General features: G+C 40.9%; 1 protein-coding gene and 1 long non-coding RNA gene across 2 annotated transcripts; both read left to right on the top strand.

Annotated features, from left to right (window-relative positions):
* Window positions 6,207–6,955, top strand: LOC8069461 (transcription factor MYBS1; the record flags this gene model as incomplete). The annotated part of the gene is made up of 2 exons (XM_002447575.2): window positions 6,207–6,235; window positions 6,364–6,955. Coding segments are annotated over 2 exons (621 nt in total), but the record flags the coding sequence as incomplete, so codon positions are not given.
* Window positions 9,223–12,054, top strand: LOC110436231. Its single transcript, XR_002454036.1, has 3 exons — window positions 9,223–9,939; window positions 11,287–11,380; window positions 12,012–12,054. It is a non-coding gene; the product is annotated as an uncharacterized LOC110436231 (long non-coding RNA).

The raw sequence follows: 14,059 nt of genomic DNA, 5'->3' as shown, positions 1-14,059 counted from the left end.
CCCCTTCCCGGCCGGGACTAAAGGCCGATTCTGTAGCAGTGTATCATTAGGTTTTTCATTGATTATAATTTCATAGTATATCCATTTGATGTCATAAATCATTATAATTCTTTATATAATTTTGATAAAAACTTGATATGTTTGACTTTCTAAAATTTTTAGAATGCCTTATAATTTGAGATGGACAGAGTACATGGTGAGGAAGCACCAATCGATGATGGCACACTGATAAGAGAGGTACGGTACGGCTTCGATCCTGTTGATCTGCCGCCATGAAAGAAGAAGAGAACAAAGAACATGTATGTGATCCGCGATGGCAACACAACTGACGAACATGATGGATCGGGAGAAACATCACCATTCACCAGAAAAGTAGCAACGGCAAGCGTCCTTGCGTGGAGCGATGAAGTAGGTATCGAGACATGCCCAACACGAGATCAAGATGAAGTGGTGGGAGAGAGAACTCGTCTGAATCGTCCTGGTTAAAAAAAAGACTGGGGGTCAGGTCCCTTTTATAGCTGCTGGCAGAGAGACGAGGGGTGTGAATTACTCATTACTCATTGATCAAAGTGGAACAGTTTTCATGACCAATTATGGGACATCAAGGACGGTAAGTGGATGGTTAACTTTTGCATGATAGTGGAATGTGGTGGATGGAGTTTCATGTGGGTCTGCATGATCTTCGGGGATCGGCAATTATGGTGGCAAGGCCAAGAGCAGGCAAGGTTGTAGTCGTGAGATGAAAAGAGTGGAACCCAATTGATGTTGAGCTGGTTTGGACTTGCATATTAACTCAAAAGTCATTGTAACTGAAGGGCACTAGTATATATATATAGGCAGTTGGTAACCTATTTCTACTGGCGTTTTCTAGCACCGCCTGCGCTGGAGGCCAGTAAAAATAGGTCAATTCCACAGGCGGTTCCTTGTGAGCCGCCTGTAGAAAAAATTTCCACAGGTGGCTCTCTTAGGAAACCGCATATGTAAATGTGTCATTTACACAGGCCGTTCCCTAAGACAGCCGTATGTGGAAACGTATTTCAAAAATGTATTATTATATATTTATTTATTTATTTATATTGTTATTATTTAAATATATTGATATTGGTTGGTGTTCAAACAAAGAAACATGTAATTTAAATATTTCATCTCATACATACATTTATATACATCAACGTTTGGTGCTCAAAGACATAAAGTTAATTACAAGAGTATATATATCATCACACATCATAGATACATCAAAGTTTGTTTCTGTCCTCTAATAGCCCTCTTTAATAAGTTTGAGTTACTAATCTCTATTAGCACCTAGAACTGTGGCATGAATAATTGGCTTTCATCATCATGATATTTGCCTTCACGTGGAATAACATGCTTTATGAGGAACGAGCAGATGTCCTCAACTATGTTGTCTAAAGCACGTTCGTCCATGCGCTCCGCCGTCCCTTGCTTATATACCTACAAAGAAGTTTATAAATATTGTATATTTTATGACTTCCAACTTTAATGTCTGAACTGTATACTGGACTATTACTTATATTACCTTGGTAGGGTTCCTTTCGTATCGCCCGTTCTCTATCATGTTCTCGCACATGTAGTAGCCACAGAGGACAATAAGAGTGATTACTTTATGCACTGTATAACAGGAGAGTGGTTATTTATAGTTGTAACCATGGTCCTATGTGTATGATTTGTATTCATAAGAGTAAATTTTCATACATACAGGCCAGTTATGTATAACCTCCAATGGCTGCCCGGGTCTGTTGGACTCGCACTTTCCATGATTTATCTTATAGAACCTGTATGCCCTATGATCTCAAATAGAATCACCATGTTATTCTCAAACTCTCACTATGCTTAAGTATGCATGCATAGCTTGACTTACAGCTCTAGCAGTTTGATGAATGGAGCATAGCTTTCATTCGGGTAATCTATAGAGTCTAGTACCAACACCCTTCTCTCCTTAGGATAAATGATGAAGCATATCCAGTGGTTCCTGTTTGAATTAAATTCATGATGCATTTGTGCATTAGAATAGTTTAGATAGATATTTGTAAACTCACACTTACCCAAAGAGGTACGGGGCCACCACCGCTTTCCTATCATGAATCTTTATTAGTGAATATCCAATGTAGAAGGCGTATTTAGCTTCAAAATCAAGTTTCAACTTTCGGAATTTCTCATCCCGTTCTACACATTCCAAACCCTTTAGCTCTATGCTGCCATCCCCGATTCGGAATGTGTGCTGATATTTGGCTATATCTATTGGGCAGAGATAACCATTCCTTTTTTCGACACAATAATTAAAGTCCAAACCAAAATACAAATCATGTTGATCATATAACATTCTGCAACACACAAGCATGTCAGATATTGAAAATTGATGCAACTACAATGTGTGTAACTATGTAACACTTACAATGCAAATGTTGTTACGATCTGTACGTCTAGCATCTCGTGGTTCATCAGTGCCCACATGTCATCAAATGTAAGCATGCATTTGTCAGTACTCTAGCTGAGAAATGCTATTTGTGGTATGCACATGCTGATGGTATCGATGCCAGCAGAAGAGGCTCTCATGTACCAGTCATGAATCCTTTTTATACCACTTGGTTTCTTTAAGAGGCTTTTTTTCCCCACACGTACTTTTTAGGTATATGCTTGTCGTCTTTTACAGTTGGCACGTTGAATTTGACAGGAGTTATGACCTTAGGCGCCGGCACCTCTGACTTTGCTAGCTCAGAAATCTCATGCTCTACTACTATGCATTTTGAAACAATGTCCGACAAAAATCTCACTTGCCCAGCTGATTTTTCTTTGACTCATGGTGAAACCAACTTGGGTATCGGAAATTTCTTGTTTGGCACCTTCGGTGGCTCACTTCTTGGTTCTGGATCTTTGAGTTGTTGGAAAGGGGTGGAATTGAATGGGTGGAGATTGTGTTGACTGTGGGGTAGAAAGATCATGAAGAGGAGATGTTTGATGGACAGGGAAAACATGGAGAGGTGATTCTGGTGGGTCATGAAGAGACTGGGGAAGTGAAGGTGGTGGGTTAGGAAGAGGATCGACATGAGCTGATGACTCCTGGGTGAGTGGCATCTCTTGAGAGGGTGGTGGTGGCTCCCTAAGTTGCACGTCCCTCTGAGGCCAAAGGATGAAATTGTTTATCTCCTGTTTGAGTTATACAATGTCCTCGGGACCATGGATGTCTAGAATCTTGTCCTCATAACCTTGGACCATGGTCGATACCTCTACTCTACTGTAGTCTTTAGGAATGTCAGGACCATGGTATTTAGGTCCTCCTGGATCACTTTGCTCGTGGCTACTTCCCTTGTTTGATGATTGTTACTCCCATATCTTATAACTAGGGAGTAAGGCATAGAAGTAACAATGTTGTCAACTGGATAGTGATCTGTGTTTGCCGTAGATGCGACACTGCTTGGAATGATTGTTTCACTCTGTGCCACCAACAGTTGTGACACCACTAGGACTAGCTGCATTTGGGAAGCCTGAGTGCTAATTGTTGATTTGACATGGCACTCGCCAGTTTCTGCATCAACTTAGGAGGAGGGTTTTCTAGCAACTTTCCCATCATATGTTGGAAGTCTTTCTTAGCCTCTTCCTAAAAATAAGTTTCCATTTGTTCCTTGTACCGATCACGTTTCTTATACTTATTTTTCCACTGAGGGGTGAATCCATCCTTCCATCCTTCTTTGGATGAGATGCCTGAACACGGCTAGGATGCTCGGGGTTACCGAGGCTAACACTCAGGATGTCCCTCTCCCTTCGTGGCGTGAACTTACCATCCTACTGCATGCCAGCCACTGCAAAGATACTCTTCATTCCTTCATCAAGCAGTGGGTCTTCAAGGACACACCAGTCTCGGTTTCCTTTGGTTTCCGAGCATGTATCCAATTTATGGACCTTTCACCAACTTGCTCGGACAGCACTGGCAACCCTACTACCTTCTTCGCAGCCTCTTCTTGCCTCCATTTAGGAACTTGGCGCTGGTAACCACCTGTGCCTAGATGGTGGTGGTACTTGTTCTCTTTGTGAGCTGGTAGTTGGCTTCGCTCCGAGCTAAGAAGTTAGGGTCATTCCTCTGCTCTAGAAAAACAGCCCACTGCCCTCTAGAAATCCTATATTTGGTTGTCGGATCCATCCCTATCTTTGCATACTTGAAATTCATCTCCAACCTCCAACCTCGGAAACTAACCGCATACTGCTTCATTGTATATGCCTTCACTAGATCATCTGGCATGTTCCTAGGAAACTGGAACCTCATCTTCATCTTATCCCAAAATTTCATCTTGTCATCATCAGACACACGGGACCAGTTCTTAAATGTGATGTTAAGAGTGTCCCTCACACAGAAACTAGTTGCATTTTGGTATTTGGGTAGGGCCTCCACTGGAGCTAGGGGCTGTCAGATCAGTCTCACATCTGTGATAGCATATGTGTCATCTAGAAATTGGTTCAACCCTCTCTCGCCTCATTTCAAACCTAGTTGCTTCCTTTTCTTAGACTTACAAGGCCTCTCAGTGCTCATCGTCACGGTCGTCGGTTCTGGTGCGTCTTCGTGTGCCACTTCCTCCTGAGACATCATCTCTCTAAACTGAGACATTGCCTCCTGAGTATAGACATGTGAAACATGGACATGTTTATATGTAGAAACTATGAAAAGAAGTCATTTAATTATATGAAATCATGAATGTCTCTAATTTATCTCATCGGATTCTGGATTGTAATCAGGGTCACGTGCCAATTCATGACGAGTCTTTCTCACTTCTGGAGGCTCCATGTCATCGCTAGCTTCTTGTTCATATGATGACCCGGATGCTTCGCCCGTTTCTACTTGCTTCGTGTATTGGGATGACCCAGGGTGACCCCTGGATCTTGTTCCATAGGGTGGGATGACCCTTCTACTTGCTCCATGGGATGGACTGTAGAGCTTCATCCTTGTGCGGAGAACTCATCGCAGAAATCTATATAAACAAGAAAAACGGTTTATATTGCATATCAAATTCACTAGACCTAGATCGATAGCATGTAGAGTCTCCTCGAGAGCTTAAGCCTATAATTCATTGGACATATATTTATAAAAGTTTTATATAGGCACAAAAAGTACATACATATATTTTCATACTCCCTCTGTTACTCTAAAAGATGACGTTTAGGACACAGTTTTCCCTCTTTTCCCCTATTAATTAGCATACCAAGAAGTTATTAATTAAGGTAGAGTTTTCCCTCTTTTCCCCTATTAAATAAGGTTGTGGATGCATGCTATACAAGAACATTTGCTAGCTCAAAGGGTTAGCGTAGCAAAGTATTAGTCTTGAGGTGCTTCGATCAAAGCCTAGTGGGCACATTTTTTCCTAGTGTTGCATTTTTTGCATGGCACGCATTTGTTTGCCTAAGTTTGGTCTGGCGCGCAACGAGAGGTTGAAATTTTTGCCATGGAGCTCTGCACTGTTTGGGAGTGTTTTAGAATATGCAATGGATATTAATGCGACGATAGCTTAATAAGGGCACTCACAATACAGACTCTATTATAGAGTCTAAAGTTATTTATTACCTCGAACAATATGGACTTAGGGCACTCACAATGCAGACTCAATCATGGAGTCTAAAGTTATTTATTACCTCGAACAATGTGGACTTGGAGTCTAAATAATACTTGGAGTCTTATTTTTTCTACCTCTTTCTTCAATAAATATGCTGCCACATCAGCAAAATACCATAAATAATATATAATTAATTGTCTTGGACTCTGTGATAGAGTCTTGCATTGGGAGTGCCCTTAGAGTCTAAATAAGACTTGGAGTCTTAGTTTTTCTACCTTTTTCTTCAATAAATATGCTGCCACATCAGCAAAATACCATAAATACTATGTAATTAATTGTCTTGGACTCTGTGATAGAGTCTTGCTTTGTGAGGGCAGTCCCAATGGGAATTTCTAGTTGTAGATTCCAAGAGAGAAAAAGAGCAATTAATGTCTTATAGAAACTGCTTCTCCCAACCCATGGTTTCTATAAGATATTTAATACAAAAGATAAATTAAATACAACACAAAAGATGATTAGATTAGCTGTGGCAATCAGCCATGTAGTCATCAGCGGCTTCATCACATGATAGGAAACAAGACAATATTTGAATAACATAATTTAGAAAGACGACAATAAACAATGACTTGCAGTCCAGCATAAACATGCATCCCCTGGACGGAGGAGGAGCACAAGTAAGCAGCCGCCCTGACCCCAATTGATCCTCTCACTCTCTCGCACAACAAATGGAACTTGCGCCCTTGATTGCTGAAAATTTCATGGCTAATCTGCAATCTTTCTCTGGTTGCCTACCGTACCGCAGGCTGTTCTTGATGGGTCTGAAGAAGTACGGGCGCGGGGACTGGCGGAACATCTCGCGCAACTTCGTGACGAGCTGGACGCCGACGCAGGTGCCTAGCCATGCGCAGAAGTACTTCATCCGCCTCAACTCCAGCGGCAAGGACAAGCGCCGCTCCAGCATCCATGACATCACCACCGTCAACCTCCCAGACGCCGACACCGCAGGCGGCGGCGGCAACCCCTCGGCCTCGCCGCCCTCTGTGTCTGTGCTCACCTCCACCTCCACCACACCCTCGTCCACCACCACCGGCTGCGGTCCGGTCATCTCCGAGCAGTTTGGCGTCCTCGTCGACAGCAAGCCCCCGCCGCCGCACCACCACCACCACTTCTTGCCACACTCCTCCTACGGCAACGTGAAGCTCGAGCCCGTCGTCAATTCCCATCACGGCGCGGGAGAGGGAGGGAAGCGAAGCCGGGCGGGATCGAGCGAGCGAGCGCAAAGCAGGCAGCGCGGCGGCGTACGGGATCCCTCGACACCGGTGGTTTCTTCCCAACGGAGAATGGGTCGTGTCTATCCGCCTCGTTGCGAGGGTAGAGGTGGTTTCGTGGAGTAGAAACGATTTCTTCGTTTTACTGTCTCTTTCCTCATTAACTCTTGTGCCACATCATCAAAATGCTGAGTTGTCAACATAATTAATAGGGATAGAAACTACATTTAGTTTCCCCATTGGGACTGCCCTGAGTGCCCTAAAGACATGCAGCGAGGGCCATAGAGGTGAGCAGCGCGGATGGGAATCGAGGAGGTTTGTCGAAGGGGCATGCAGTGGCATTATCATCTAGATTAGCGTGGTTTAGCCAAAACGTCATTCTTTTGCATGCAGTGGTAGAATGGGCAGGACGTCATCTTTTAGATTAACCGAGGTAGTACATCGTAATGACATATGAAATAATAATTATGAATCCTATTATATATACAAAGAGAAATAATAATTAGTATTTATAAAAGGACAGACACAAATAATACATACATATATTTCCGTACATCATAATCACGTATGAAATAATAATTATGAATCCTATTACATATAGAAAGATAAATAATAACAAGTATTTATAAAAGGATAGACACAAATAATACATACATATATTTCCACACAACATAATTACATATGCAAAAATAATTCTGAATAAAATTACATATAAAAGACATAATAGTATTCTCTAATTTTATTTATATTTTTTCAGATTTTTATAATTTTTGCTATTTTTTATGGTTTTATTCAATTTTTCACTAAAAAATAATTACTAAAGTAAGAAAAGAAAAAAATCCCTCTCCCCTCCCTCCCCTTCATGGCCTGTCGCGCTCACCCCGCCACCGCGCCCGCCGCTCGTCGCCACGCCCGCCGCTTGCCGCCGCCGCCACCATCGCCCCCGGGCCCGCGCACACCACTGTGCCCACCCCTTCGCGGTTGTTAGTGCAAAAATTGGTTTCTCACATCAATAATCTCGCGGACTCTCAAAGAGAGTACAGGAGCTGAAGTCCTAGACCTCCTGAGCAACGAACACTCGAGCTTGGTGAATTGATTCCGAGCGTGCGAGTCAATTTGACCTGAAATTTACAAGGTAGAGATACAAAAAGTCAAGTTATGAAACCTACCGGTTATTGCCAGACAGTTTTGAGATATATGGCCTTGAGAAGCCGTTGAATGAAGGAAATTAACTAGAAAGTTAACTCCTGATGATGATGATGCAGAAAGATAAATAATATAAAACATTTAAATTCTTATCGAACACTTGCATCTTATGAATAAAGATAATCGGATCAGCTATTTAGCCGATACGCTTATGTGTGAATAAGAAATAATGTACGTACAATATACATTTATCCATTACATAAACAACAACTTATTAAGACTGGTCTAAAGGCTTGCGATCTTAATAAATGACTTTCATAATTGCATCAAATCTACATTCACTGGTCTAACGGCCAACGGCCTTTAATAAATCCAACACAGATTACTTGTTCATTTAATGCACAAACGGGTTCGTGCACGTGCGTTATTAGTTTAAACTTAACTGGATCGACTATTTAGCAGATACAGGGTCCACGAAGCACAAACATGATCTATTTACTTCATTACAATTAGATTCGATTGTTGTTACCAAATCTGTCATAACAAACATAAATATCCCGAACGCACAACATGTAACAATCAGGATCAATAGGTTAATTATCTTAATTTTGCTTCATAATCATTGTTAGCTTAACTTGTCAAATCTTGATTGCGCAGAATATTGTTACGATAAATAAAACATTAATTCTTAAACAATATTGATAACTTAATGAATCTATTAAATTACCAATTTAATAGAGCCGATAACTAACTTGAATCAATATTCATAAGAGATTAAAGCAATACAGCCTTACAAATACAATTCAAGTCGATAACTAGTTCAAAATCAAGTTTGACATGAGTTCGGATGATGAAACCATGATAAACTAAACATGAACTATGGCAATACTTACAAGCAAACTGAAGGTCGAAATCAATCGATGCAACTCGATTTGTTGAAGGCCTCGTCGAGATCTACTTCTACTCCTACTCCTAAGTTTGGTGGCTGGAGCCGAAAAGGGTTTGTATTTTGATTGTATCTATTGTTACTGTAACACCCCAGGTGTTTGCCACGAGTTGGACTTTAGGTTTTGAGCTCAAACATGTCATGATAAGTGGTGATGATCATGTTAAGGTTAATCCATGAAAGTAAGCCCCAATTTAAACTTGGATAATACATTTTTGCTTATATATAGACCCATATACACTTGCTCGGGGTCCACATGTCAGCACATATCACACATATATATATATACCCCAGCCCTCCACACTCCCTCTCTCAATCCCCCATTTGTCCCAACGCCAAGCACCAGGAAACAGAGGGAGAGAGGAAAAGGAGAGGAGAGGAGAAGAAGAAGAGGAGAGGAGAAGAAGGAGGAGGACGCCCAGCCCTTGCTGGAGGATGACACCAGTGATGAGCTGCTGCTCCCCACGCCCTCAGCCTTGCCAAAGATGGTGAAGACAGCCCCAAGCTTCATCTTCTTCAAGCTTAAGCCATGGAGGAGTCCCCATCTCGATCTCCTTCCTTGCTGTGTTCCTGGCTGAACTACTCCTACTGGAGCATCCCAAGACCGTGGTGAGCACATCCCAAAAGCCCATCTCCATCTTCCCCATCTCCCCCTCCCTTTACTGCAGAAAGCAGCAACCCTGCTCCAGTGTCCAATGGTCTTCCATGAAGATTGGTCTTCCCCACCTCTTCCTGCTTCACTAGGGTTTGTGGGTGACCATGGTGAGTTGGATTTCGCCCTTCACTGAATGATTTTAGTGTTTAGGTAGAGTTTGGCCATGGGAATAAGTGGATTAGTGAGGGAGAAAAGTTGTTGGAATGTTGTTCCTCGGATTTCAGACTGACAGTTTCTGCAGATTTCCTTGGGGAAGAAATCCAGACAACATAGAAGATGAAATAGGTGTTTTCGTCAACTACAAAGTTGTAGAGGACCTTCAGATCTACTAGCTCGTGAAATATCATGATTTTATCCCATCAGGTTTGAGAGTTATGAATTTTCAAAGTTTGCTGTCAGGTTTGAACTGCATGCTGTACAGATCTGAAGTTTGGTGTGTTTTCGACCATGTTAGTTCGAAATTAGATTTTGCTGATAACTAGGAAATTGTAGTGTTTTTCTTGAGCATTCCAAATTGTTAAAGAACAATAGTTTTGGTTAGTTTGAACTCCAGTTATGTATTTCTGAAGTTTATATCAGTTTTCTGTCCTAGTTGTGCAGTGGTGCTTGTTTGTGTTTGTCTTCAATCTTGTCTACCTAGGAATCAGGCCTATGCTATAATTAGAAATCTATAGAGAATTTCCTAGACTTTCTAAAATGCTAAAGAACATAATTTGTCATAGCCTTTATCTCCCTATATGTTTTCCCTAAGTGATTGTACTACTGCTGTCCTAAACTTTCAGGTTTTGCAATTGCATAATGTTAGCTATGTGCATACCCTCACTGGAGTGTATTTCTTATATGCAAAAAGGGATGAAGTATGGTTTCGTTGCCATATTATGGTGATATTGTGGCCTGAGAAATACTAACATAGCAATGTGTTTACCGAACATGGTGATCTTTAGTTTTATCTTGCTCTCACATGTTTTCTTGCATAGCAATTTGTCTTTTAATAGAGGTTGCTATGATTATTCAAATGGCATAAAAAGAGTTTATTTAGGAGTGTCCACTATGTTTTCTGGTGTTCTTTAGATTTATGCAAACTGTTGGTAACAATGGTTTTGCTCAAAAGCATGTTTGAAACATAAGTTAATAATTAATTGTTTGCAATTGTTGTTTCTGGACAGTTTGTGGAACTGTTTGGATTACAATAGGTAAATGATGTCTTCTGGGAATCTTGTTTATAGCAACGTTGTAGATAATTCACCTATCTAGCTGCTGTTAAAATTTGGTGGTAATTGGTTATGTGGTTTGTATGTTATGGCTGTTTAAAGTTGGGTTTTAGAAATGGTTGCTCTCTGTCCTGTTAGGACCTGATTCAGTAATCCTAATATTTCGACCAGCTTAAGTTGAGAATTATGCTTTGATGTCTAAATATCAAATGTATATAAATTCTTAAGCTTTCCAGAATGTCTTCTTGCATGTCTTTTGGAGTTATGTAACTCCAGTTATGATTTAAACAAGAAGCTGTTGTGGGCTGTCCTAAAAATGATAGATTGCTTTTATAGTTGTTTGCTTGGTATATTGCTATGTGTGATATTTTGTGATCGAATGAGCTCTTGATGTTTATAACAAAGTTGTTCACAATTTAGTAAGATTTCTAGAGAGTCCATAATCATAATTTGTGGACATGTGAAAATGATGTTATAACTGTTTAATGTGGCATGACAGGTCTTGTCTATGCTTTGGACAGAGATGTCTTCATGGGGTTAATTGACCTTGTTAACTATGAAATCATCTTAAGATGATAATAATAAAGTTGTAGGTAACTTTATAAGCTTTCTACGAAGTTAATAATCATGTTTGTTGGAGGTCGACAACTCCAGTTATGCTTGTTTAAAGTGTCTATCAGTTTTCCACCTATAATTGTACCCTACTGTTTGGGGCAACATGAGCAGTCCTGATTGTGCAATGAATTTCATAGTATAAATTATGTTTGCTGTGAAACTTGTCTATACAAAAGTTGTAGATAACTCTTTCATATAGCTTTTGTTAGAGTTTCATATCATTTGGACAAATGGTTTCTGAGTTATAAGGGTATTAAGTTTATCTGTCAAAATGCTTGATCTCTGGAATTCCTGGACCGGATTCTGTAAATATGTATGTTTGACTTAGGTAACTTTCTAATCATGCTAAGATGATTAAATATGAATTGTATATAATTTTATAAGCTTTCCATAATGTCTTGTTGCATGGATTTTGGGTCTGTAGAACTCTGGTTATGATTTATTTACTCAACTGTTGCATGTATGTCCAGAATTGCTAAAAATGCATGAATGCTTGATTAACTTACATTGTGTGTGGTTTTAAGTGACTCATGTCTTGGTGGTGTTAATTAGTGTTATGTGATCCTATGAAACATGTGTTCATGCACTTGCATCTTGCATGTCATTTAGGTACGCTAGATGAACCACGTGAAGGGCATGACGGTGGACCTATCGGGATGATGGGAGGACTACACAAGTGTTGTGAACTTGGATGCCGTCAAGATGGCGCAAGCTAACTAATCTGACTCGGTGTCACATTCCAGGCAAGCCCCGGAGCATTATAAGCCTCCTACTTTTGAAAGTGAATGAGTATATATATGTTATATATGTATTGTTGCATTAAGTATAGGAGTTGGATGAAACTCTTGCTGCATATATATACCCTTCCTTGTCCAGTATATATATAACCTGAATCCTAATTAGTTAGGATCATGTCTATGCTTAGCCATGCTTAGCTCGGTAGAAGCCAGGTGATTTCCTGTCACCTACAGGATATAGGTGGATTCCGGATCACGGTTGGCTATATTTGCTATCGTGGAAAAGAACCATGTGTTAATAATATGAAAGGAGACCGGGCGGGATGATGATAGTGACGCAACAAGGCATGGAGGTCTTGGGTGCGGATCTATCCCCGTCTGTGTCGGTTAAGGACCGATCGTTGTACGTCCTCTTGTCATGTTGAACGCATGCCTAACACTTAGTTGGCCGGATAACTCGTTCCGACCGCGAAGCCTAGTAGTATGACTCAGGCCGGAAGACCGGCAAGTATAAAGTGCGCACTACCGGAGGAAGTGCGGTGTGCGGGGGACCATTGGCGTAAGTCCAAAGGCAGGTGAGTTAAAATTCCTGACCTCCCTGGCAGAGTGGTAGCCCTGGGAGTGCGGCGCTGATCGGAACCGCGATTCCTGAGTCGTACCAAAGGTGACCCGTTGGCTCTCCGACGGGGGATGCTTGGGTGAGTGCTAGGAATACCCCTCCAGCTGGATAGGAATCGATTCGAATCGCCGTCTCTCCCGGATAGTGAGAACTTGACAGAGCAGCGGCAAACGTAGCATTCACTAAATAACTTAATGGTTCTATGATGATGATGATGATGATCACGGCCTTGATAAACCTGATATGGTTATTATTGATTGATATTAATCAAGTGATTGCTATAGTACAGGTGCTAATCTAGTTGATAGGTTAATGAGAATTAAATGGATGCTAAATAAGAAAGGTTTAACTATTTATACTTAAGCTTTTTATGCAAAATGTTGTCCAACAAGCTCCACTTATATATCAGCCTTGCATAATCCTTGGTGTCATTTATTTCTGGTTTATGACGGGTAAGTCTAGCTGAGTACATTCTCGTACTCAGGGTTTATTCCCACTTGTTGCAGGTTGTGATGTATCATAGCTACTGCAAGATTTGGATGACTCCTGCTTTAGGGAAGGAGTAAGATCATGGGCATGATCCTTCCTACTTACCTCATCTATGATGCTTTTGTTGGAATGGACCATGGTACTGGCATGTATTTGAAATAAAAGTGATATTGGTTTCAAATACTTTGCTTCCGCTATTGTAAACTTGAGTTGTAATAATCTTATCGAACTCCGATATACTTGAACTACTTGTGAAATGCATGTAACGTGTGACTTGTTATGTTGAATCACTACGATCTTGGCTTGTATGTTGGTTGGTTTGAAATCCCTCGTGATTTTGTTGGACTACCGGAGTTATATGGGCTCAAGTATGATAAATTGATCGCTTCAGTGATTGTTTTTGTACTTGTGCTCTTATAATTTGGACGGTTCCGTGACAGCTGGTATCGGAGCAAGGTTCAACAGTAAACATGTCACATGTGTATTTAAAACAAAGCTTTTCTTTATAAAAATCAGTTTTGACAACTTATAGCTATATATAGGTGTGTTCAAATCTGAACTTTTAATCTAAGTATGCCAGTGGTCATTCCTCTATGCCCAACTAAGGACCTTTAGGTGGCTTAGTTAAGTACTAACTATGGGGGGATTTACTTACTGCAATTTTTATTTCGTCGTCCATACGGCGTGCTATTGTATGGATGCCATTCATTTGAGTGGTAATGTATGGATCAATTTACATCTACGCCCAGGCCAAGGTATGTATGTATGATGACCGCACTATGCTACCCTGTGGTCAAATGGTAGAGGAGCCC

This window comes from Sorghum bicolor, chromosome 6 (assembly GCF_000003195.3).
Source record: "Sorghum bicolor cultivar BTx623 chromosome 6, Sorghum_bicolor_NCBIv3, whole genome shotgun sequence".
Taxonomy (NCBI): domain Eukaryota; kingdom Viridiplantae; phylum Streptophyta; class Magnoliopsida; order Poales; family Poaceae; genus Sorghum; species Sorghum bicolor.
This window is presented reverse-complemented; position numbering and strand designations above follow the sequence as displayed.